The sequence below is a fragment of the Paramisgurnus dabryanus genome, chromosome 2 (genome assembly GCF_030506205.2).
Source record: "Paramisgurnus dabryanus chromosome 2, PD_genome_1.1, whole genome shotgun sequence".
Lineage (NCBI taxonomy): Eukaryota > Metazoa > Chordata > Actinopteri > Cypriniformes > Cobitidae > Paramisgurnus > Paramisgurnus dabryanus.
This window is the reverse complement of record NC_133338.1, coordinates 12,947,206-12,974,601: the sequence shown is the minus strand read 5'-3', so window position 1 is coordinate 12,974,601 and position 27,396 is coordinate 12,947,206. Positions and strand designations below refer to the sequence as shown.

Sequence of the window (27,396 nt, the reverse complement as noted above, 5' to 3'; positions counted from 1 at the left end):
ACCATCTTTATTGTTCTTTAACATGTTGTCTTTTGTTATGTGTTATTAGCGAGGGGCAACCTTCCGATCTCTCTAATGAAGCCAACACGGAAGTGATTTAAACTGCAATTCATCGACTGGCTCCAAAAGGGAGTCAATTACAATAGACTCCCATGTTAAAAATTGCCAACTTTACAGTAAAAAATAATATGTTTACAGCCTGGTACAAAAAGTGTTTTTGGCCTATATAGCTAATTTTGCCCGTCATGACAACTGTGAGGGGGGTGAATGTTTTTTTGTAACTCATCCGTTTAAATTATATTAAGCCTTAAACTTCTGCATAATTAAGGGCGTGGCCGCTTGAGTGTCGGTTGAACAGCCACTGCTGTCACTAGACTCGCGCTAGGCGGGCGTGGTTTCACCTCAGCTTCACCCATATCCAGCCTCTTTACGTCAATGTATCGCGAGAGCGAGTCAAGAAATTACACTCTCGCGGTACAATGACGTTTACCTGTCAGCACAGCAAGAAGTCGAACACACGTATTTGCGTGCGCGCGCCTCGGTCCTTGTGAGTTCAAAGTGGATTTTAACCGTTTACCTCAGACGACAGTTTTCATTTCTATGGTAAATTCTAAGGTAAGTTTTTATTAATTCCTGGTTAAGTCATTAAAATAAGTTCACAGTTATGTTTGTTTTGTTTTTATTAACAGTTAATTCGATATGACTCAAATATTCTGAACTTTAATGTTGACCGTTGATGCAGTGGTTTGACTGAGCTCGTGACGCATCTGAGCTAATGTAGTAAAGATCTTTAATTTGTCTTTACCTTCTATAAAAATGTGTTATCCTCGTTCTTCAAATTTATTTGACATTGTTTAGTTAATTATAACGCAAGTTATTTAAATGTAGGGTTTGACGCGTAAATGTAGGGTTATTTAACTTACAATACGGACACACAGTTTTCAGTAAGTTAGCCTGTTAAAACGGTTAAGAATTTAAACAGAAGCCATCAATTCTGGATTAATAACTATTGTATATTTATGTTCACTTTTCTTTACAGGTCATTTTCTTGTTGTGTTGTGATGTGTTCCATTGGCTGAAGAGTAAGTATTATTTTGTGTTTATATTTGCATCCAATACATAAGCGCCCAAAAAGTGCATATCTGGTTTATCATTGTCATTAGCACAGCAATTCATTTCTTTTTGATTTGATTTGATTTATTGGACAAAAAGTGAAATAACACATTTGTCAAGGATAACACAATAAAGTTAAAATAACTTATTTCCATTGTGGTCCTTAATGTCACTATTCCTTCTACAGTATGTAAGTTAGGCTTACATATTTCAAACCCTTTGTTTTCAATAGACAGAGCCAGAAGTGAATTCATAGTTCAGAGTGGATGTTGACATAAGTTTTAGAGAGGCTTCATATTGACATATAAAATTTGTCTTTGTGGTGGTGTACATAACAGCATTATTTTCTATCTTTATGTATTATGGCTTTAATCATAATTTTTTAAATGATGGCTATGTCCATGAGCTACCACCCACCATTGTAACGCACCACCAAGCTAGCATTTTGTAATAGAAATCAATAATTTACAATTTATTTTTGAAGCATCTCCCCTACAATATTACAATGCATTTAGTATTTGTTTTGTATTCAGATCAAATTCTACTAATCGTAATAACTAAGATGCAGTGTTTTGTATTTCACAATTTATATTTTCTTTTGAAAAAGGGCCATGACTTGTTTTTTATTTTATTATGTGTTTCATATTGTAGGCAGATTACCATGCAATTTGATGAAGTGTGATAGAATACACAGAGGTGAAGTCACGTGTCTTTCCAGATGCCCAAATCTGTACCACTCAAAAGGTAATGAAGTGACAGTGTACCATGACAAATAATGTAAACATTATTTCTTTCAAAGTTGTACTTGGGCCACAGTTTTTTCTATTTCTAACCAAAACATTACATTTATGATTCTATACTAATGAAATATGTTTTTCTTTTTCCAAACTTTATCAAATGCAATGATCGCTAAGATGAGCCTGAAGAGGAGATTTGGGAAGATGCTGTTTCATAAGTCTTTGCTTTGCCAGATCACCTGTGGTAAGTTTCTAAAAGATATATTAAAAATAGGACCAGAACATCTCCTAATCAAATTTTTTGATCAGGTCGGGATGTCTGCTAACATGATGCCTTGTTGGTCTGGGCGAGTTTGAAGTCTCTCACAGACAGTCCAGAAGGTCTGGAGTCCATGTTAGCTTTTATTGGTAAGGGACTGCACAAAAGGCTGTTTGACCCACACCTAAAGCAACCAGTCAATAGCCTCTTTCACACAGTAGTTCTGGTAAATTACCATGAATTTACCAGAATGAATTTACCAGTAAATACAAAAATGTGCTGTTCACACACGCAGTGACGTTCCGTCTTTTTACCAGTAAGACATCATTCACACATCAGTATCAAAATACCGGTAAATTCGTTGAGAAAGCGGAAGTTCCTGTGGGGTGCGGCGAGCTCAGTGTTGTATTTGTAAACAATCCACGTCGTTCATATCCACGGTCTGTATTTTGTTGTTTTCACGTCTGTGGTAAACAGTCGCGAAGTTGCTCATGATGACTAAACAACATTGCATGAGGCGACGTCAAACCGAAAATGCATTTTAAACAACAGTACTTAGGCTTCACAGAGGGCGTGCTACGTCGGGAATTCTGCAAGTAGGTGGTAAGCTGTTTTAAACAGCTTTGGTGAAGAAATATGGATGTAACTTCAGGTGTGCTCGACTTTCAAGCAGCATGTGTGTGGAAACGTCCGTAAACAGTGCGGGGGTAAACGCATCATTTGTATTAAACATTATGATTGGCCCGAAGCTGTCAGCACGGTCTGACGTCGTCTGTTCTAAATGCCGGTAATCCTATATTTTTCGTTCACACATAGCGCTTACCGGTAAAATACTGGTAATCTTACAACCTCTCTTACTGGTAAATTGGGAGCACTGATTTACCGGAAAGGTTCTGTTCAACTTTACACATGATCTGTTAACTGCAATTTACCAGTAAATGTTTGCTCTGTTCAGCATCTCTTTGGGGGGAGGGTTTTAAAGTTGATATGACCTAAGTATTCCGACCCTTTACTCAGTACTTAGTTAAACACCTTTTGAAGTAGCAGTTACAGCCTCAGGTCATTTTGGGTATGACACAGCAATTTTGCAACTTCTGGATTCATTTGTAACCAAAGCAATCAGAAGCACCATTCACTTCTATAGTATTCTTTTATCCTACTATGGAAGTCAATGGTGCTTCAGGTCAGTTTGGTTACAGACATTCCTCAAAATATCTTAATGTGTTCATCAGAACCCATCAGCAACCATCAAGAGAAATTGGAGGCAGCTGAGCTAAATTGCAGATATTGATGCAAATGATCTGAATATGTATAATGTAAATACGTACATAAGCTAGGCATGTTCCAATCCTAAACTTTCAATATAGTTAATGGACATTTATATTATATTTCACAAGTTAATAATGATTTATATGCATAAAATAATGATTTACTGACTGCTTAATATGTTCTAGACTTTAAAAACGGTTGTGTTAAAACAAACCCAATCATTGTTATTTTTGGGACACATTTAAACTCACTGCCTTGTCCCAAACTAGACACAGCTGTGTTTTTATTTGAACAACACATTTGTGTTACTTTAAATACAACGTTGTTGTAAACACACAGAGTTGTGTCTAGTTTTGGACAACGCATTTAGTGTTTTTTAATGTAATATATAAACACTGATTGGGTTTGTTTTAACACAACCATTTTAATAAGATACTGTGATTTTAGAAGAATGCAAACAATTGCTGTATGTTAGAATTGTTAATTTTAAATTGCTCACAGTAGGACTATAATTAATTACTACAGTAAACAATTCTGCCAAATGCATAAATGCAACAAAGTATATAGTCAGTTTGTGTTCATAATTATTTTCTACTTATTAGAAAATACATGTTGTTGTTGTTTTAGATTAACTACATACGGTCCCTTGGGGGAGCCAACCCAGGTGAAGTCCACTGAAGTCCCAATTGCCTACAGCATGAAATGGAGGAAGGGTAAGAAAGCCTTCCAAATGCTTAGAATCTGCCCTTTAATAATAGGCAAGCTTTCTTTTTCGTCTAATTGTTTAAACTCATTTCTGTCCGTTTATTCTCAGCAATATCCAATTAAAAGAGACAGAATAAGATTGGACCAGAATATCACACTCTAAATTCTGCTGGGTTATTTTTAACCCAATGCTGGGTAAATATTGGACAGAACACATGGGTTACCTTTTAAATAAAGCACTGCATTGAAACAACCCAGTATAGGTTTATTTATTATTTACTAATGCAGTATGCCTACTAGAAATGGGTAAATTAAGGCATGCTCAAGAAGAAAAGTGGCCAAGAAGAAAATACATTACGTTAGGACTAGGGATGCTCCGATCGATCGGCCGCCGATCGGTATCGGCCGATAACGTCATTAAATGACTCGATCGGTCCTCGCTAAATTTGCCGATCTCATAAACCGATCTTTCTGTTTACCTTTGTCAACATAGGGCTCCTGAATGCGGCTGCAGTTAGAGACCATTTTTACGCAATGCGAGCATTTTTATAACCCATCGCTCGTGTGTGACATGAAGATTTGCATTTCTCTCTTTGCGCTTGCAGAGATAAGCGTATTTTCTATGAGGACGCGATCTGATCAACAGCGCAACGCGTCTTCACATTCCCATCAAACAGCGTATACAACACACATCTATCGCGGATAATTGCATCCTCATGCCAAAAGTTTATTATTTGCATGCGTTTTAAAGTTTGAGCGTTTAAACTTTCATTTTCCTCACAGCTGCTCTTGTCCATGTACATCCGGCGCATGCACACACAGAAGCCTCAGTCATCAGTGCACGTGAACAGAGTGATCTCTCTCACGTCTTAAAGCTACAGTATCCTAATTCATCTCTCAATAAAATCACTTTCTGCTCTTCACTAAAGAACTGTTATACTTCATACGAATGCGTGTATGTTTAATTCATACAGTTTAGACTTTGAAGTGTTTTATTTTTATCACTTTTAACTGACATAAGACTTTTTAAAGGCATATTCAATTTCTCTTTGCAGAAGAAATATTTGTTGTGCTAATTTTTTGATTCTCTATTAAAACAATAATAAACCTAATTACTGCAAGTAATATAACAAAGGCAACATCTGTGATATTACTTTATCTAGAAAAAATGTTACCAGTAACAGTCATCAAAAAGCTTGCACATCAGCTTGAAAAATCGGTATCGGCATTGGTATCGGCCGATCACGAAGACAACAAATCGGTGATCGGTATCGGCCTGCAAAAACCCTGATCGGAGCATCCCTAGTTAGGACTAGGCCTGTCGCGATAAACGATAAATCGATTAATCGCACGGTAAATAAAATGAGCTCGATCATTTTTTTCGGCCGCAATATTTCACATTTGCATGCTTGTTTGTTTTCCTTGTCTCTCTCTCTCTCTACCAAAGAGACTGGATGACCGCTCCGTGCAACGAGTGACAAGGAGTGAACCCTCGTCAGTCGCATGATCTGTGTGGGGAGGGGGGACTCCTGGCGTAGCCTATCACAGTAGGCGTACTGAGGAGGATGAGCGCCGCGTAAGGAGTGTAGCAGGAGAAAACACTAGTTGAGACGAGAGTTGAAGAAAAAGATGGATCTACTAGAGGCTGTTTACACTTGTCATTAACATGCGTTTTCATCAATCGGATCACAATGTTTTACGTCTTTTCTGACTTTTCTGACACAAGGTGAACAGTGCTATTTTTAGCCTTTCATTGATAAACTAAAGCGGGTGATCTCCGCAGTTTCATTTTGCAAGCGTGTGAAAGTTGCGCGATCTTATTTCATCAATTGCGCTGAAAATTCAGAGAAAGCTCTAACATATACATGTAGAAAATACTGTGCAGCATGTTTACTTCCTAAACAAGCAGTGGACATAATATTAGTTTGCGTCCATATAAACTCATAATTACTCCCGCTGGCGTTCAAATGATCGCCCACCGTCTCACGGACCGTCCCCTCACAGTATTCAGGACAGAAGCGGTCGAAAGTGGACAAAAGAGACGGATTTAAATACCAGGTGTAAACGTGATATGTCTCTCTCGTCCACTTGTGATCTGATCAAAAACACATCTTAATACCAAGTTTAAACAGCCAAGTTTCAAAACCAAACGCTACAGCTGCAGTACTTTGGATTTAAACCTAATGACCGAGGTGAACCACTAAACCTGAACGAGCCGTTATGTCGCATTTGTGGTAAAAACGTAGCACTTAAAAGTGGCAACACGACAAACATGCATATCTACCTAAAACGCAATCATCCTGTTATTTTGTTCATTTCTTGTGGATATTTAAAATGTCTTCCAGTTCCAGTATTACTTATTGTTTAGAAATAAAAGTTTATAGATCTTTGAAAAGGTGTATCTGCATTATTATAATGGTCCCGGAGCATCAATGTTATCGTCTATCGCGATAAATTCTGAGGCAATTTATCGTCTAGCAATATTTGTTATCGTGACAGGCCTAGTTAGGACTAGGCATGGGCCGGTATAAGATTCTGGCGGTATGATAACCTTTAGCAAAAATACCACGGTTTCACAGTGTTGCGGTATTGCCATTGCAACACTAAAATGTGTTATTTTCAAATGCCAGGTACAATAAAGCCTTTAAATTATAATATGCTTTCAAAACATATATAATATTTTCGTAATATATATTAAATGTAAACATCAAATCAATCACATGACTTCATGATTTAATAAATTTTGTATAAACACAGCTCATACCTTGGAGACGGTATCACAGAACATTTTAGTGGTTTTGAAACCTTGACTGTTTTAAACCTCGGTATACCTTGAAACCGGTAATCGGCCCATGCCTAGTTAGGACTGATGTGATTTGTAACTGGTACTGATGTGCTTATAAAATAAGAAAAACATATAAATGATCAGAATATCAACTTGCATAATTATGCATGTAGTAATCATAACAACAGTTACAACCATACATCACAATTGTGGTTATACAGGAGTATGAGTATGACATGACATGATGAACTTGTATGTTTAATTCAGGGGTGGCAAATGTTGGTCCTGGAGGTCTGCAGTCCTGCAGAGTTTAGCTCCAGCTCTAATCAAACACACCTGAACAGGCTAAAATCAAGGTCTAAAGAGTTACTAGAAAGCTACGGGCAGGTGAGCTTTTATCAGGGTTGGAGCTAAAATCTGCAGGACTGCCCTCTCCAGGACCAATGTTCGCCATCCCTGGTTTAAATGGCACATATTTTACAAGGCAAATTCTTATGAATTTGTACAGTAAATCATACAAATACCTATGACTATTATTAAAATAAGAATGAATTAAATCAGTACAATGAGCCACCTCGTAACATACATAGTACTAATTGCCATGAGATTGTGTTTTTTTATAATCAGCTGAAAAATTAATTTAATTCTTTCATCGAATTGTATTTACAATCTACACATTATAGAAATTATTGACTGTGATTATTTTATTTTGTTTACAGAATCAACACAGAAAAACTACAAGGCATTAAAGGCCCTTGACGTGGAAGACTTAAAGGGATAGTTCGGCCAAAAACGATATTAAACCCATGATTTACTCACCCCCAAGCTGTCCGAGTTGCATATGTCCATCGTTTTTCAGACAAACACATTTTCGGATATTTTAGAAAATATTTTAGATCTTTCTGTTGATTAAATGTAATGTTACGGGGTCCAGCAATAGCCCACGACCTTCAAGTCCAAAAAAAGTGCGTCCATCCTTCACAAATTAAATCCAAACGGCTCCAGGATGATAAACAAAGGTCTTCTGAGGGTAATCCGCGTGGTGTTGTTGTAGAAATATCCATATTTAAAACTTTATAAACTAAAATAAATACCTTCCGGTAGCGCCGCCATCTTAGACTCAGGAGAGAGTATTAGCGTAGTGTACGCACTTTTCTTAGTGACGTATGACAAATTCGGAGGGCGGGGGACAGAGCAGCAACAGAGAAACCGCTGTATGCTGCGTAAGCGCTCATCCTGAATGCGGATGACTCTAAGATGGCGGCGCTACCGGAAGGTAGTTAATAACGTTAATAACATTTTAAATATGGATATTTCTACAACAACACCGCACGGATTACCCTCAGAAGACCTTTGTTTATCATCCTGGAGCCGTTTGGATTTAATTTGTGAAGGATGGACGCACTTTTTTTGGACTTGAAGGTCATGGACTATTGCTGGACCCGAAAGATCTAAAATATTTTCTAAAATATCCGAAAATGTGTTTGTCTGAAAAACGATGGACATATGCAACTCGGACAGCTTGGGGGTGAGTAAATCATGGGTTTAATATCGTTTTTGGCCGAACTATCCCTTTAATTGCATTAGCCCTGAAATTTGCCCCACACAGAAATTTAAAATGGTAATCATATTCAGTGTTTCCCACAGGATTTAGAGAGACTTTTTTAGAGCATGTGGCGATTACGTCACACGCTAATTAGCATATATGTGATGTGTTTGCGTTTGATCGAGTGTTGGCACCTGAAATATGTTTAATTTCTTCTCTTTTATCTGTCACATTATATTGCATATTACAGTTTTTCTCAGTTGCTTAAACACATTTACTGAAATTATGCCTCATATTCTCTAAACAGTAAACACAATTGCATAACATCTCACACAATACTCCAAGTATTATATTTTCAGGTCAAAATTAAACTCTACACTCAAAACCATGGAGGCAACAGTGAAGCGACTCAAATTAGGCTTTATTTGTGGCTCAGCCTCCCTCATAATCATACCATGGACAAGGACATGGTCAGCTAGAGTGGCTTGAATCTGAGACTGCTTGTCACCTTTCACCATGTCCTCCTCCTCTTCCTCCTCCTTCAACAAGTCCTCTTCCTCCTCCTTCTTTCCCTCCTACTCCTCCTCCTTTGCTAATTGAGCCTTAGCTGTGCTGACTTGAGTGAACAGTATTGAATGCTAGTGCTTTCCATATGACCACATGGTGTAAGCCCCGAGAGATGTAGGGATTTGTGTGTAGAGTTTTGAAGTAAAACTTCACTGATTTAAAACTCATGTGTTAAAGCAGGGGAGTAGTGTTTATTGTTCAGCAAATTGATTTTGAATGATTGTGCTTCTTGAAAAATGGCGTTATGGTTTTGAAATTTTAGTTCAAAAGCCTGTTTATAGTGTTTCCGCAATCGAGAAAAACTGTAAAACAACTGCATGCTATTTTTTACATATTATCTGTTCGGTTGTCAGACATGAAACGAGTATACTATAAAGTAGTGACAAAACACGACCCAGAAACACCTTGTGTTCAATTTAACCAGTTGTTCCTTTAACGGCTGCTAAAATCCTGATTTATAAACGCGACATCGTCTGAAGCGCTTGCAAGAATGAATTAAGCCGTTTACCAGTAAAATATAAATGTAAATTGGAACCACCATACTCAATCCCACAGCGACATCTTAAAATAAAAACTCGTTTCAATCTGTATAAAAACTGTACTATTGCAGTACTAAACTTTTACCAACTTGTAGCTGTCGAAGTAACAAAAAAAAACCTTTTGAATAGATTTGTTCTAAAAATACTAAGGTAAAAGAGAATCATTTTGCTGATTAAATCAGTTGTTGTAGAGAAAAGAGAAAATAGCCTACTTTTAAAGAAACCATGCGTAAAAGATAGCATACTTTTGAAAATTATGGTGTGAAACTTTTTTACTTGTATACACTTTATCATATTGGTTTAATAACTCTGCTTGTTCGAATATATATATATATAGCCTTTATAGTTTAAAATAAAATGTCGTAAAGAATCATTATCAAAATTACTAATATCCTGGCGCTGAACTTTTTCTTGTTTGTATGTCTCTTGTTTATCAGTATACCAATATAATTATTTAAAATGAAATATTCTTCTGATAACCAAACTGCAGCGCACTAAATATATTTAAAACTTTTTACGAAGAAGTAGGCCTACACAAAACGCGTTTCAAATCTGTATATGCATTTTTATCAGACCATTTGACGGGGTCGTGCAACTTAATGATAATACTTTTGTCATTGAATTGTTCATCTAAATGTTTAACCTAATGTTACACTAACTTACGTTGCCTTTATTGTTTGTTACTTTTGCAGATGGCAGAGATTGCTGTGGAGTTCTGAAGTTCATTGTTTAAATGTTTTCATTTTTAATATATTAAAATGTTTTTTATGATACAATGTTCTACATGTTTATTGCCAATTTTATGTGTTATATAAGCAAATTATCTACCCTATTATATTATTATCTAAGTCTATAAATTCTATAAATGTTCCTGTGATTAATGATTTTGATTTTATGTCTACGAATAAAGAATCCATGGATCAACATGGATTGTGTGATTATTTGTTCATTTAAATAGATTATATATAAATAAACTTAGTTTATATAGTGAAATCGTGTTTTTTTTTAATGATTTAATTGTGAATTTTTATTATTAATGGTGCCTAAATGTAGGGAATAACTAGAGGTTTTGAGAACGTTCCGGGAACGTTCTGGCAAGGTTCTGCAAATGTTCTGAGCAGGTTAGGTTGATGTTACCCGAATGTTCCCGGAACGTTCTGAGAACGTTCTAGGAACGTTCCCGGAACGTTCTGACAAAGTTAGGGGAACGTTCTGAGAACCTAAAAATAACGTTCTATTTCCGTAAAGAAAACTTTCCTGGGGAACCAACAGGGAACGTTTCAAAAATAACGTTCTGGGAACCAAAAACTAACGTTCTGGGAACGTTCCCGGAACCAAAACCTAACGTTCCGGGAACGTTCTGGGAACCAAAAATTGTTAGCTGGGTACGAGCTCGCCCAGCATCTGCTGTGGGTTGGACACACCTTGCGACGGCAATCAGCCTTCGGTGCGTGGAACGCCCGTTTGTCTCATATCAATCACCTCGTACAGTACATACAGTCCATTTAAGGGGGTGATTTTAGCACTGCAGCACTCTTGACCGTGTTATTGTGATAATGCGGTCGAGCAAACTAAGGTGGTTTTCATTATTCACCAAGCCAGGCTGAGATCTCGCCCCCTGTACAAGCTGTCGAGTCATTGCCCTACGAGCTCATTGCATCTCTTTTATAATCTATATTCAATCAGAGTGATACCCATCTCGTGCTTAAACCACCAAGGTGCAGACATATTCCCCCGTTACGACGGGCGTGTGGAGATTGCATCCGTGAGACACGACCTACATGCCTTATGACACGTTGACACGAGCTGCAAGGACCCCTTTTGCGAGGCGTCCTTATAAAAAGTCTGATCTATCCTTGTCTGGTGACGGCGAAAAGTCTAAACACCCGCGAATTGTGGTATGGAACACTTTTCTCCTCACTACAGAGGCTCGTGCACGGCGGCTCTCTCCCCCTACGCTAATATCTATGTGGCAGCGATAACAGCGAACCACGCTTTTACGACCGACCATTCATTTAATTCACAAGCCTGTCATTTCTCAGATTCGGACGGCAGCGATAACAGCGAACCACGCTTTTACAGCCGGCCATTCATTTAATTCACAAGCCTGTCATTTCTCAGATGCGGACAGTGCCCGAGGCGCAGCGCTCTGGAACTGTCCAAGGTCCTGAATGACAGATACGTCTGACATGCATCAGACGATCAGCTGTTTGTCTGCTTCACAGATCACTCACTAGCGCACCTGTCAACACAGGTTATTTATGGATCGTTGAAGTTATCACCTCCCTTAATAAATGATTCTCACTGTGCTAATCCATGTGTGGATTAGCTTTATCTCGGGCATAGTTTTAGAGGTTTCTCATTTTGACATTTGTGACATAGCCGGCTGGTCCTTGCCGTCCACAATGTCAATTTTACAGCTTCGACATCCCTACCTTGCGCGCTACTGGGGTTTCTTGCAATAAAAGGTGCGCCCGTAAGCTCACCTGTATGCACGATATGGTTTTAATTATATGCGTCCACCGTGCGCTTAGAGAAGCTCACCTATGCATTCTATAAGATTTCGGTATACACTAAAGATGCGCTTGGTGCGCCCGTAAGCTCACCTGTATGCACGATATGGTTTTAATTATATGCGTCCACTGTGTGCTTAGAGAAGCTCACCTATGCACTCTATAAGATTTCGTTATACACTAAAGATGGGCTTGGAGAAGCTCACCTGTATACACGGCTGTGTTATCCATTTGTGACACATACACACTGTTGTTGTTCATCTGTGTACGTTCACGGTGCGTTGGGTACCCACCGTTACGTTCATCAATCATATCTGTACACATTCACGGTGCGTTCTGTGCACTGATTTATCTATACGCATTCACGGTGCACTGAAGGGTTCACCTGTGTGCGCACAATTTATTATCAGGACACATGACGGCGCGCTCAAGAATCTTGCCGGCCTGTGCACTATAACACTCTGATTCATCTATATGCATTCACAATGTACTCAAGTGTTCACCTGTGCAATTTATTGTCAGTACACATTTACGACGCGCTTGGGAAGCTCACCGACCTGTGCACTATAATATTATCTACTGTATATGCATCCCCGATGCGCTCGAGGGTTCACCTGGGTTCACACTATTGTGGTATCTGTATAATCCCACGCTACAAACCGTTCTGCCGCATATTATAGTCAGATTGGCCGTGAGCTTCACAGATCACTCACTAAATATGCCGATTACTAACAGTGGCTATTTAGAAGGACCGTTGAAGCCATCGCACTGGCTCACGTCTTCCTCATGAGCTATGATGTTACAGCCCACTCTGTTCGAAGTTGGCTTCATCATGGGCTTGGTTTACAGGAGTATCTATTCTTGATATCTGCAATGCGGCCGGCTGGTCTTCGCCGTCTACATTTGTCAGATTTTACAGCTTAGACCCTGCCCTACGAGCGCTGGCTCTCTCGGCTTAACCAACTTACTTAATTCTCGCACACCCGTGGCGCGCTCTGTGATCTCGCCGTCTTGTGCTTCCTGGTGCGTTTAAAACCCCACCGTTTGAGCGTTAACATTTTATATGGTGCTTACACTTTGCTTTAAAAGCTGTGAATATGCTGGATATAGGGCCACATACAGTGTCTCTCCGGTAAGGCACTTCAGTCCGTTGTGTATGCACGGCGTGATGGGATTACGTACCCCCATAGTGTCAGCAACTGACGCAATGCGAAGTACATAAACAGTTAATAATAATATATAAAAATAATAATACAGTCTGTACTGCTCGCAATACCATTGCACATGCACACATGACGTTAGTAATTGGGCGTGACCACAGGAGCAGCATCTCATAAATATGTAATAACCACCTTAAAACGGCACAATCTGAAATGCACTGAAACAGAGGCTACTAGAGATGGGTAAGAATCTTTTCTTACAAGCTATTTCGATCAAATAACTTTTGAAACATGTTTTATGGAACTCATTCACCTATTTAACTATGGAAAATCAGTCATAAGATGGGCACTTTAAATAGGAAAACTAAATAACATAACACAGGACAGTCAGGTGAGGAGAGTTAATTAATAATAAATAATTAAAGGCGCTCTAAGTCAATTCACGCGTTTTAGACCATAAAAATATTTTTGTTACATACAGCAAACATCTTCTCACTATCTGCTTGCTGCCTGTCCGCTAATCAAACTGTAAAAAAACGCGATCTCTGTAGACAGTCCAGGCTCTACAAACTGCAATAAACACACAGTGGCCAAACCTGCACCATGAAACAAAACAAAGTGTTCCAGCCAATAAACGCCAAGAAGGATTTGGGGGTTGGGTTTGGGCGCGTTCATGAAAGCACGGAAGGGAGGGGGAGGAGTTAACTACGCTCAGTTTGTTTGAAAACACATTTCAAAAATCAACACAACAATTCGCTTAGAACGCCTTTAACAACAAAACAAGGGGAGCAGGAGCAGAGACAAGACAAGGAGACACAGCGCAAACAAAAAGCCATGTGCTACCACTCAAAACATAGGTACCATCACGATCCTGCCACATAAAATATGAATTACTGTGACAGGCTGGCAGAATCATGACATGCCTGTGCAAATATACCTAAGATCATTCAAAAAAAAAAAAATGTAACTACATTTTTAAAAACCTGATCTGCTATCTTTTACTGTGAAAAATGCCACGTGTGTCTTTTAAGTGTGCAGGGGAATTTTTAAACAAAATTTATATTTATGAGAATTTATCGTTGTGCTATTAACAGAGCCGATCCTGACTTTCTGTGGGCCCTAAGCAACTTTGTGAGGGGTCAATGTCATTGCGTTCATAAAAAAAATGACCGAAATTTCAACATATTGGCTGCCCCGAGAATTTTCGGGTGTTTGTTTTTCACCTCCCACCTCTATAATGGGTGTATAGGTGCACTGGAACAATCCTTCCTAAAATGCATTAAACTTTCGTTTACAAAGATGTGAAACTCACCGAGTGGTCAGGGGTTTTCACTGATATGCTCACACAAAAATCGCTGCAAAAGATACTTTCCAACAGGTGTTTTAGCATTCGTTGTAAACATATGGACCTATTTTTCCAAACGCCTCACATCCGTATATTCCTCCGTTGAGAGCTTGAATAATAGACACTCCAGCCCAGTTGGTGGCGATAATCCGCCTTTGCCAATTGCAAGAATAGAAACAAAGTTCCCCGCGCGGAGTAATACCGTACCTCACAGCACATCTAATACAAGTCAATGGAGTTGGACAAAACTACGATAAAACTGTTGGAATGCGTCTTTTGCAGCGATTTTTGTGTGAGCATATCAGTGAACACCCCTGACCACTCGGTAAGTTTCACGTCTTTGTAAATGAAAGTTTAATGCATTTTAGGAAAGATTGTTCCTGTACACCTATAAAGCCATTATAGAGGTGGGAGGTGATACAAGAAACACCCGAAAATTCTCGGGCCATCATCATATTTCGAAATTTCAGTCAAAACCGTTCTATTTCATCATAAACAATCTGAAAACAAGGCTTTAAGTGTAAAATACCAAACTTGTCCTTTAAGTTTCATTGTTTGGGGTATGTTATGCCTGTTTGAAGGTGTGGATTATGAACTGTTGTTCTTGACTTATGTTAATATTGAGGAATAAATAACTATCTTAATCCTATTCCTGACTGCATGGACCATTTAATAACACGTTAAATAACCGTACCCTATTCCCCAACGATATGGCTTAATGGAAGCCGTAACAGTTACTCATGCACACCTTTAAAAAAAAAAAAAAGGGACAATCTGCATTCTTGTGGACCTCATAGGAATGCAGGGTTCACAAGTCATCAGACAAAATATATTACTGATAATAAAAGCAAATTGTCAAATGAAAACAACATTTTTTAATTGCCCATATTAAGTTGAATTAGTTTTAATTAAAAATAAAAACTGACCAGTGCATATAGCGGGTATGGCCACTGACTGGTAGTGACCATGTTCACACTGAATCACTATTTCTTTTGCCAAGGTCTTGATTACATTGGCATCCCTCTCTCCACATACATGCATAATCTGCTTACATGGGAAGCCTCCTGGCTGGGTCTTAAAGATTTGTCCACGCTGTACCTGAGCTGCAGAACACATAAGAAATAGTCCTAATACAGTGGTTTTCAAATATAAAATATATAAATTAATCATAAACTCTGTGTAATCAAACTTAAGAAAAATAAGGTGACCAACCAACAACACACTGTATAATTTAGTACAGGGGTTCTCAAAGTCCAGACTCCGGTCTGGACCCGAAGGGAATTTGATCCGGACCCGCATCCACTTCATATTGCAAGTGCATACATTTTTTATGTGATTAATTAAATGTGTGCATTTGCTACTTTAAAAATGCATATTAAACTTGTAAACCATTTGTTTAGTTTTTTATTCTTTTTAGATTTAAGAGAAGATTTAAGATTTATTCCTGGTCCGAAAATAAAACGAGTTATTTAAAAATGTCCTGTGTGACGCTGTAGCCATAACACCCATATATTATGCACAGCTACTTCATATACTACGACCTTTGATCAGTAATCCTTATTAATCTGAAATCACTGTTGGTTTGAGTCGTTTAAAACATGCGTTTGAAAGAGCAACACTAATCAAACATAATCATTATACATATTCTTTATTATCATGTAAATACCTGAAAACAGGGCTCTCAAGTTTTACCAAACGTTTGGAGTGAGATTACATCTGTCAGGGGAGGGGGTATTTGCGACAGCGACCCCTCGGCCCTACCCAATTCTCAAGTTTACCCAATTCAACAGTTTAGTTTTACCTAATGTTTTGTAAACAAATCGTTAATGAGCCCCATTGACTTCCATAGTATTCTTTTTCCTAATATGGAAGTGAATGGGGCTCATTAAAGGTTTGTTTACAAACCTCAAAATATCTTACTTCGTGTTCTTCAGAACAAAGAAATTTATACAGGTTTGTAACAAGATGGGAGTGAGAAAATTATGACAGAATTTTATTTTGGGGTGAACTATCCCTTTAAAGTGCCCTATTTTCACACACAACATAATATAACAATGCTTATTTTTTAGTACTTAAGATAATCTTAAAAACATAGGTGTCCTAATCAGTGTTACTTTGAGAGGCATAAATATAAACTGAAATGCATTTAACATACTATCTTGCATTATAAAAATGTATACACTTGAAGTAAACTTGTACTCATTTTTCATACAAAGATGTTTCAAATGTATTACAAGTGGTACCTAAATACATTTTTAAATTACATTTTAGCATATTTCATATTAATGTACTAAAGAACAAAAAAAATTGTACGTATATATTGAGTACAGAATTAGTACATGAAAATAGAGCACTTTAGGTAGATTATGAAATTGTACTTTTTAAACTACCCAAATAGTATTGCAGAACATGAATGATGAAAGGGCAATAATAATGAAATGCATCTCTATCACATTAATATTCATTGGATCTTGCTCATCCAACTTCCACTCCGTTAAATCCATGTTAGTTACGAACGTGCATGCAGCGGGATAATATCAGATTTATCCAGAAACAACTTCTCGTTCCTTTCTGATTGCCTTGAAGGATGCATTACGACTTCATGAGGCGAGGCGCTGCAAGAAGCTACAAGTGAATGACATCAGAGTAACGCAAGCGCGATTTGAAATCAGCCTCCTCCGCAAGATTTCTCGCCGTACTCTTCTGCTTGTCAGTACTTGCAGTGCTGCGTAAATTTGAGCACACTTAAAACACTCGAAGCAGACCTGCCTTGCGTATTTCTGTGCCTCGTCCATTAATTGTATAGCAGGACAATTTATTTACTCAGCGTGAGAAATACAAGGTGTGGTGTGTGAGCGTGTGAACTGACTGAAATGGTGAATGTGTGACACTTGAGAGCCCTGCCTGAAAAGGTTTGAAGAACAGCAATATAAACATCCTTAATACGTTTCCTATAGTTGCGCGTGTATGGTTCTTCGTATGCAGCACATATTAAGTTTTTGCATGAGAGCGCCCTCTGGCTTTTGGATGTAGCGGGATTTCATCGTAATTCATTGAGAAGCATAGCAAGCATTATCGGTCAATTTATAGGTGCACCCCTAACTTAGGTCAGTGTCTCTGTCTACCAACCACACCATTTTTTGCCACGGTTTATGCTAGGGATGGGCAGGAATATTCAAATATTCGATCGGCAATAATAATTCGAATTTAAAAAATGCTATTCGAATGTTTGTTTGTTTTTAATGTGCCACCAAAGGGTTACGACTTATTTAATGCTTTTTCACTTCATCTATACTGTCTTTTACAGACTTAAATGTAAAATATACATGAACATTAATTTGTATGTATTTCTGATTGTTTGGCAATGCAGATTGCAGACGAATTTAAGTTTTTCCTTTTATCTCCGGGTTTGTCTGCGGCGCGCCCTATTTGGCCACTGGCTCAGTGAGGGCTCACGTGTTATTAAACGTGCTTCTCTGCTGCCCGCATTAACACATCATGAGAGATTTGTAAGCTTTCTGTTATAAGTCTACATTATTTTGTTAATAACGAGACAGACACGGAAAACTAAATGAAACGGAGAACATTTATTATATGCGGTGCTCTTTCGAAAATGAACCGGATAACTGCACATGGCAGTTTAAAAGCAAAGCTCCGTCTTTGTGAAATGTTGTTAAATTAAGCTAACGTTAGTAACTTTGCACAGTCAACAATAAGGTATCGAGCCAGCTTACGTTATTTGTAAAATAATGTTAATTACAGATATTCAATCTTGTTCAATCCGTCTGTTGTTTTTATCAGATAACCATCATCACGAGGAAGAGTTTTCTCCGCAGCGCCGGCATTATTGTATCTAGTCAGAAGAACGGGCTTTCACCGGAGCAGGTAGGATAAATATGGTTTTCTTTGTTCACAAATACGTCAAACTAAACTGAGAAGATATTTATGGCGACTGAGCAGCCGTTTAAGTAGATGTGTTTTTACGTTTGCTCCGGGCTCTTATTCGGTGTTTTGAGTCTGTTTAAATGATGATAGCCTACTTTGTCAAATCCTCAAACTTTAAACTTCGCAAGTCCTCAAACTTCGCTTAGATTTGGGGTTAGTGTATAATATTTGGTATAATATAATGTATGTAAGATCAAACACTAATGAATTCATACTAACGACTGACTTGAAACTAAGGATTTAACTCAGATTTCCCTCCGCATGGGGTTTCAACGCCTTTTTTTTGTAGGATATTTTTAAGAAGAATTAAATATATATATAATATATATATTTTATAATGTTTTCAACTAAAAAAAATACATACATATATATATACATACATACAGAATATAAGTTTAGCTTGTTGTGGATATTTCCTAATTATAAGCCTTCTGTGAAATTATGACAAAATGTAAAATACAAAACACGCCTGTCTTAATTAACATAATTTAAATAAACGAATATTCGTTCTTTATGAGCTTAAATATTCGAATAGTAAATTACTGGAAAATGCCCATCCCTAGTTTATGCATATGATGGAAGACAATCTGTGCCATTTCTCTAATTAGGTTGCTCTGTATTTTGCACCTGGTTACTTTTGGCATACTTCTTGTGTTTCATGTTTATTTTTTTTTTACTTTAAATGCAAAATACACTTGTTATAAATGTACTTTAATAGAAAATACCTCTTTTCCAAACTACTTGTGTTGATTTGTTATATAAACAAATTATTTACATAAAGCTATTACCATGCTTGACAATTTTTTGTAATAACCAGTTTTTCCGGGACCTATGAAAATGATGAGAATTCAGATTTGGACCTTTGAATGTAAGCTTTGAGAACCCCTGATTTAGTATGTTGTTTAACTAAAATTTAAAGTTTAAAACTTTAAGTTTAATGTTATATTTAATATTATATAATATTGTTATTTAATATTTAATGCATTTTCTTTGGTGGGCCACAAAGAAGATGGGCCCTATACTAAGTTTGACAACCACTGTGCTAATACATGTACTGTACTGTACAACTTCGTAGTCTTTTAACAGAGTTGATTTAACCTATTTAAGAGTTTTTAACATTACAAAATTAAATAAATAAACAACAAGTATGCTTTCTTTTAAAGACAAACTATTACTGCAATTTATTTTTATACAAACTGTTTTGTTAAGGCTATGTACCATTCAGGAATAGAAGTTTAAAATGTTTCTTCAATCTCTCAAGCTACAAATCAAGCTGTTTTTGAGGCATTTTTCTATTTACATGGGACATTATAATAACAATACCACAAATACTTGCAACTTGGTTATGTGTTTAATGTGTAGTAGTACTGCATATTATTCTTACCCCTTTTCACTTGAGCCAGGATTTCTGATCCTGCCTTAGTGAGAATGTCCTGACACACTCCTATAAAATAAGAGATTTGAATAGAGCCAAAGGGTGCTCTCTTATGATCTAAACAGTTTAGCATTCAATAGGCTACCTTTAATTATTTGGTTAAAAACACATTTGTCTTAAGATATTTGTTAAAACATTTACAGTAATTGTCATTATGGAAAAAGGTCAACCTGTCTGGAGGTCTGTAAAGTCAGTAGTGTTGACAACGACATCAGTAGTCTCATTGGAGATGTCACCAAACACTATATGGAGCTGAATCCCAGCTATTGCAACAACGATCTCATCAAGGTCAGAGGTCAGTGAAAAAAGAGCTGTGTGGACAAGGTATGTAAACCAATAAATCTCTGTGTAGGTCTCCACTTATCTTGCTGCACTTGTGTAATATTTTATAGTTTACTTCTTGTTTGTGCTTTAAAGAATTTAAGCAGAAGCTGACAATTTTTTATAACAAACTAATATTTTAATGTGATGGCTTATTTTTTATTATACAATGCCACTGTTTGGTATTGTAATCTTTCTATCTTATATTGATATGCTCAGATTTTTTTATGTCTTAATTCTTGCCTTGCCCTGTGTCATCCACCATTTTAGCACTTAGATCCACACAGATCGTTTGGAACATCTGCAAAACATTTTTAAAAATACTGAAAATATCATGAAAATTTTGTCATTATCATCGTGTTATTCAAACTCTCTGTGGCTTTCTTTGTTCTTTAGAACCAAAAACACCCAATATTCCTATATTTTACAATTTTATGCAAATCATTTCCTGTACTGAATATAAATTGGCTAAGCAAGAACAAACTAACATATAAACTATTATATCATGACCCATCTGTATGCTATTGGGACTTTGAATGGCTTGGTTATTTCATTTCTGGGTGATCTGTCTATTTCATAGCCTTTAATAAACCACATTTTTAGATGGTTTACCTCTTCAGAATGAACGTTATCAGGCATAATTATGATGCTGATGGTGTGGAGGGAGGCAGTGGATCCAGATAAAAATCTGATCATCTGACTGTTGAGAATATTAACAGCATCTTTGACAGGTATTGACAGTGCCAAACCAGGTCCAATTATTGGTAATGCAACAGAACCCAAAGACTGCTGCTCACATAGTGCAAAAACTTTGTCCAGTCCACTACGTAGTGCCTGTGACAAACAAAAAGTACTATAGTGATCTGCAAACTAATAAACATTTGCCCATTCAGTCTTTTTACTAAACTTTTCTGATCACAACGCTATAGAAATGTCTATGTCTCTTACTTCATCACTCTTGTCCTTTTGTTCACCTTTGGGCAGACATTCTATGAGGAAAACCTTGGAACATCCTAACGTTGGTGTCCCTTTGACGTCCAGCACATCTCCAGGCGTAAGTGAACGCTGTCCCTTAGCATTGTTAAAATTACTCTGAAACTGTTGTCCTCCTTTACGCAACAAGCATGAGGCGATCGCGGTTGAAGTCAAGTTTGCTTTTATCATCGGAGCAACAAACACATCAGCCTGCGTTAAAAGGTACATGAAGAAATATTCAGAATGGGTGCATAGAGGTAGCGCAAATTAATTTAAAGTAAGATATCCTCTTAAGGTAGTCAGTCTTACCTGCTGTTCCTCAAGACAACCAACTACAACTTTAATGTTTATGTCCTTGTCATCTGTCTGCATTGACTGTGGAGTATTTGGTAGATTCTGGAGACTGGCACAGCTTGTGTCATTGGGCACATTATCACTTCTTTGCATCTCATCAATGAGCACAATTTGTACCCTAAAACTATTCTTTACTAACTGCAAAGTTTTCTTGTCATCATCTTTAAAAAACTGTTGGGCTCCAGGTCCCTCCACTTTGTATCGTTTAATGACAAGTCTCTTAAGAGCTGTCTCAAGCTTTTTCTTCAAACTGTCGACTTCACAACGAGGTCCTATGAGGTGGACACATGGGGAAGGTAAACATGTTGGATTTATTTCAACTGTACTGTTCTCCACATCAACTAATGACAAAATCTCTGAGAAGTCTTCTGCCATCTCTTGCATGGGAAGAGGGATTGTTTGAACAGTATTCTCGTGGTTTCTTTTGTATTCTAATACAATGTCTTTCAGCCTACAAACTTCAGTAGTGTCGCCCACAATATCTATATTGATTCTAGGGCCAGCTGAATCTGTTCTATGTTGATAGTCAACATTCACTTTAACACCTTGTTGATTGGCCTGCCGGATGGCTATGCTCAAAGTCTCCTTCAGTTTAATAAATCGAGGTGATTGTCCTTCAGTGTTTTCCAAGCTCATAGTTTCAAAGCGCAGGTCTCTCTGCACTGCAGCAGCAGCCTCCAAAAGTGCTTCATTAGAAAGACTCAACAAAAGAAGATCTGAACCTGCATTCTCAAGCATAACTGGGCTGCGGAGGCTATGCTGAAATCGGTTTTGGAAATGCTGTACAACACCACTTGATTCCAAGAATGTAAGAAGAGTGTGATGCAATGGGATGCTTTTATCTTTAATCTCGCTCACTAAGTTCAAAAGCTCCTTTTCACCTGCATGGACCTCTTTCTCTGAACCTTTTAAAATCAAAATGCCTGGCCTATCTTGGTTGATCTTAACATTAGGAAAATTAGATTTCCTGCTCTGTTCAAACTGTTCTTTCACTAGAGCAAATTTTTTCTCAGATATGCGACACACTTTCTGATCCATCTGTTTGGCCTGCAAGGTATCAATATACTTTGCAATCTTGTCTACTTGTTCACGTTCTCCAACCACAACAGCTAAGGTTCCTTCATGAAAGATTTTTATGTGTTCATTGGACAGGAAAGAGTTTTCTTGCAGAATTGCCAGTCTGTCTCTCTCAACCTCAAAGTGGAGGATATAGCTCTTCTCTATTCCCGCTACCGCTTCCTCAATTGCAAAACTCAATTTCTTTAGGGAATAGCCGTCTTGAGCTGAGTCCGTTAACACCACTAACTCTTCAGAGTCTATGTCAATCTGGAAGGTGCTGGAGAGCAGAGACAATCTTTTCTCCAAGTTTGAATTTGCCAGTGTACACTCACTGAGGTAACGAAGCAGATAAGGCTCCAACTTAAAAACCTTCTTTGTTTGTTTAGCACTAGCAGATGTCTATAAAAACAACATAATAAATACTGTAATGATTAAGGAGGACAAGTATTTAAAAAAAAAAATCTTTAGTGAGAACTTTATAATAAGAATTTTAAATGATAAGCTCTGACAATACCCAGCAAGCAATAAGCGTAATTTCACTGTCCTGGTTAAAGGTGGGGAAGGCGATATTTGAAAAATGCTTTGGAAAAGTGTCGGGCGAGTACCAAAACACACTTGTAGCCAATCAGCAGTAAGGGGTGTGTCTACAAATGATGTGGAGGATAAAGTGTTTTGTTCTATCATACCTCCATGGGGTCTAAGCAAATGGTGGTGAAAAATTCAGTCAAGCAAGGACACATACTTGCGCTACTGCAAGTCTTTGAGCTGTTTCCAGGGGTTTGTTCGCAGCAACATTCTGACCTCGTGCCGGGTTATTAACATCGCCTTTCGAGTGGAACGGAGAAAAATCATTTACACGTTAAAACACATAGTACTATCAAAACACATTCAACTTAGTTTGAGATATTTAACGAACATTGCTTTCACTTCTTTATGACATTGTTGCCTCGGTTGTATGTGTGGGGCGGGGCTATCAAAAGTGGGTCCAGTAGGAGCTGATGGTATAGTGGGTAGTGCTCCAAATTATGTTGCAGATGCACTTTCGGCAACATGAATTTGAATCCCGGCTCAAGGTACTTTGCCAATCCTGTACCCTTCTCTCCAGCCTGTACTTTCCTGTCCTCTCTTACTGTCTATTAGGGCTGTCAAAATGGCTGAACAAGTACATTCGAAATTCGTCCTTAAAAAATAATAAAATTCGAATTATAAAGAGCTACTTTATCTTGGAGAAAATACTCCTAAAAGCCCACAAGAGGGCGCAGCACAAAGCCCCAATAATATAAACAAATCATGCACAGCATATTTTTGGTTTAAACGAATGTTATAAACACTAAAAAATGAAATATAATTTCTTAAATTCATATGCAAAGGAACAAAAGTGCACATAGATATCTGGAAGTGCAAAATGCCTCAACAGCCAGCGTGTGTAGGCTATTAAGACAAACATAGTCAAGAAACTATCCATGTATACATTTACAAATTATTTTATGTACCGTACATTAATTAAATTTAAAAAAATTACAGAGCCTCAGTTAATACAGAGCACAACGGTGTCTTAATGAAATCAAAATTAACCAGTATATTTGTGCACCTGTAAATGTAAAAACGAATGCCATACATAGACAATGCATATTAATATAGGGCATTTTATATAATATATAAGTAGATAAATGTACGTGTTTCTGATAAAGTATGAAAACGATTGAATCTTTATTTAAGCCAAAATAAGTGGGAAAGATCATTAGTCATTTAAATTTTGTCAAGCTTAAACACTATTCACAACAACTTATATTATATTTTGTGTGTTCCTTGGTTGAAAATATGTAGAAATATAAGCGAGTAATAAAGTACAGAACAGAAATGTTTAACTTACGCGCAGAGCGAAGCCGTTAATAAAGCAGACTCTCCCTAATTAATAGAAACGTGCTGAAACAGTCGAGTTGGCAGATGATCATCATGTTTATATTTCACGCAGATAATGTTGATGAAAAACTTGCATATCAAATGTCCAGGTGAAAGTCAAGTTTCCAGTCAGTTATAAAAATAAAGCCACCGCGGCGCTACATTGCAACTCTCTCATATGCGTTGTGGACTCTGTAGATGCACATATGGTTTTAATGTTGCTAAACAAGCAGCTGTATTATGGCACTTTCGTGTTGATCAGTTATTTTAAACTTTAAAACTGCATTTAGAACCAGACGACACTAATTCTGTCATCTCAGCTAGTTTCACTTTGCGGTTGAATTCCAGTTGATGCTCCAAAAACCAAAGAAGCATCACACAGCCCTTTTAATATGTATTCTGTCCGACTCGTAATCCCCACTGTCTTTTCTTGCTATTTTTCAAATGAATAACGCTGGCTTGCTCCGCATAGTTGGCTGAGCCGCTAACGCTCTGTATCAATCCGCGTCAGTTACGTCATCATAACGTTGTGTGAGCTTCCAGACACAGGTAAAATTTGAATGCAAAGTTTTTTTTTACATTCGACGAATATTCGAAATTCGAATTAAAATTTGACAGCTCTACTGTCTATCATATAAAATCAAAATGGACCAAAAAAATTACTTTTAAACAGAAAAGCTTGTCCCACATTTAACTATAGGCCTAATATAATCCAGTTATGAGTAACCAACTTCTAGCCAAAATAAACTCAAATTTAGTTACAAAAAACTTGTTAGATGTATGATATTGCATCATTTAGGCAAAGTCAACATTTATTTTATTATTTTTGGGCTATGATTAGACATCTTTAAAATTCCCAAATTTTGTCTTATTTTAGCCTAGACTTTAGGGCTGTGTTTGGGTGGCTATTAGATGTCTGTTAAACGCAAAATTGCTTGCTGGGTAGCCTACTTGCACTTGGCCGTACCACAAGTTGAATTTATTACAGAGAACCAAATGTTTACCTTTGTAAGATTTAATAAAATGAATAAAAGAAAACACAATGGAGCACTTAGTATTAATTGGTGTGTGTGATTTCCGAGAATGATCAGTCTCTTTCTAGCCTTCTGGAAAAACAGGTTTGACCACATTGTATCATCAAAAAAAAAAAAAAAAGTCATAGTTGCGGTCCTGGATCAAATATGAGCTAATCAAACATATATAAATACAGCTGCTTTTAACTGTGCAACATACCTGTTGAGCAGATGCTTGAGGCTGTTTATTGCTTTCAGCAACATTGTCACAGCTTAATGAAACACAAATACTGTCTTGTCCAGGTACATTGATGACATGATCTTCCCGTCTCAGAACTCTTTCTTGTGCTTTAAATTCAAAAGCATTTTGATGAGTACATAAATAAATTAATACAGTGTTTTAAATCTAAAATAAGTCATATAGTTGTTTTAACAAGCATGAACTGTGACCTGGCTGAAGGAAAGATGAAGAAAGGGAGGTAAACACTAATTAGCTTACCTTCTTTCTCCCTAAAACATATCTTGTAGTTGTTGGCATCTACTTTTAGGATTTCACAGTCACCTCCTCCAGACCGTCTCTTGATTTGAAAGTACGTATGTATATGTTTAAGTTCAGCATCTGAAAGATTTTTTCTCTCAAAAAACACTCCATGCTCGTACGTTTCCATTTTGAACCTGTTGTTGTGTTAAGCTTGGAAATGTATAATGCTTTTATACTTTCACTTTCACTTACTGTAGGTCATATTACATACCGCAATATCCATAGCCACTACTCTAGTTGTCTAGAGCTAAAAGGAGACGACTCACAAAGCCTACCAACTGTAAATGATTAAAAAAAAAAAACACTGAAGCACAATACACAGTGAAGATTGCAGTAAATGAATAGACAATGTTACACAGCAAAGCCTGTGTTATACTAAAAATACAGCATATTGTGCTCATACTGCATGATCCCACACACTACATTGTCAAAAATTTACTCTGTTGTTTTGATGATGATAAGGCTTTAGAGATTGTATTTGTTTTTGACAAAGTCAAGTACATAAGTAGGGACAAACAGGAACAAGAAAAGGAGTACTAAGCTACATTCATAGATGCAACAAATTTCTTATCATTTTACAGGAGGATACTCGTTTTATTTTCATGTTAAACTGTGCATGTTGTGTTTTACTTGTTTCTATAAGGTTGGTAAACTTGATATACTGTTGGGTAGTTTAGTACATCAAAGCATTATATTCTCTAAAATAAAATAAAAAAAATTCTGGCTCCATATTTATTGCATAAGTGAGAAACGGCACTCCTTGTATCCCTGACAGGTGCAATGGGAGGAACAGCAGGTGATGCAAGTATGGATCCTCCGTAGCCTGACAATCTCATTTTAGTTAGCTTCAGAGGCCAGTCAAGAGGGAGGTTGTGCACGGCTAGTATCAGCAATGGAACAGCAAACTGTGACGACAGGACGTGATGTCTCCGTTCCCTTCCTTCATGGAACGAGGGTTACATGCAACCGAGACATTCCCTTTCAGTCGGTCACTACGACGGCACGTTGTGACCGATGAATTGGGAATACCTATCAAAGCGCCACTGAAGCTTACCCTTCCAGTGCCTGTATAACCTACGAGTTACATCTTAAAGAAGCGGAACCTGGAGCTAGGAAACACTGTGGAGCCGACCTTAAAGAGTTATACCACTGGGTGGCACTTAATAGCCAATAGGTCTATAAGTGTGAACTCTCTGAACTCTATCACATACTAGAGAGAGAGCAGAGCGGGCTCTGCTAAGGGAAAACGTGGTAGATAGCTCCACGGAAAATACATGCGTACAGATGTGGCCTTTAAAAATGCGCGTCTCTGA

General features: G+C 37.5%; 1 protein-coding gene and 1 long non-coding RNA gene across 7 annotated transcripts in view; one reads left to right on the top strand and one right to left on the bottom strand.

Moving 5' to 3' along the window:
• Positions 1 to 26,228, bottom strand: part of LOC135783587 (protein mono-ADP-ribosyltransferase PARP14-like) — a 108,012-nt gene extending 81,784 nt beyond the window's left edge. The window contains exons 1-9 of the mRNA XM_065294331.2: positions 26,042 to 26,228; positions 25,763 to 25,890; positions 21,524 to 23,026; positions 21,188 to 21,424; positions 20,852 to 21,073; positions 20,483 to 20,540; positions 20,089 to 20,229; positions 19,868 to 19,927; positions 15,465 to 15,641 (exon numbers count right to left, since the gene is read on the bottom strand). Of these exons, the coding sequence (XP_065150403.1) occupies positions 15,465 to 15,641; positions 19,868 to 19,927; positions 20,089 to 20,229; positions 20,483 to 20,540; positions 20,852 to 21,073; positions 21,188 to 21,424; positions 21,524 to 23,026; positions 25,763 to 25,890; positions 26,042 to 26,210 (2,695 nt within the window). The 5' untranslated portion in view covers positions 26,211 to 26,228. The remainder of the gene's footprint in view (positions 1 to 15,464; positions 15,642 to 19,867; positions 19,928 to 20,088; positions 20,230 to 20,482; positions 20,541 to 20,851; positions 21,074 to 21,187; positions 21,425 to 21,523; positions 23,027 to 25,762; positions 25,891 to 26,041) is intronic.
• LOC135783589 (uncharacterized) lies at positions 483 to 10,446 on the top strand. 6 transcript variants are annotated; one of them, XR_010545701.2, is made up of 8 exons: positions 483 to 615; positions 1,040 to 1,082; positions 1,765 to 1,857; positions 2,028 to 2,094; positions 2,160 to 2,258; positions 4,006 to 4,091; positions 4,193 to 4,278; positions 7,588 to 7,635. It is a non-coding gene; the product is annotated as an uncharacterized lncRNA (long non-coding RNA). The 6 variants fall into 6 exon arrangements; XR_010545702.2 differs by lacking the exons at positions 4,193 to 4,278; positions 7,588 to 7,635 and adding an exon at positions 10,213 to 10,446 and having other exon boundaries at positions 484 to 615; XR_012335103.1 differs by lacking the exon at positions 4,193 to 4,278 and having other exon boundaries at positions 484 to 615; positions 1,769 to 1,857; positions 7,588 to 7,641.
• Positions 26,229 to 27,396: the final 1,168 nt, after the last annotated feature.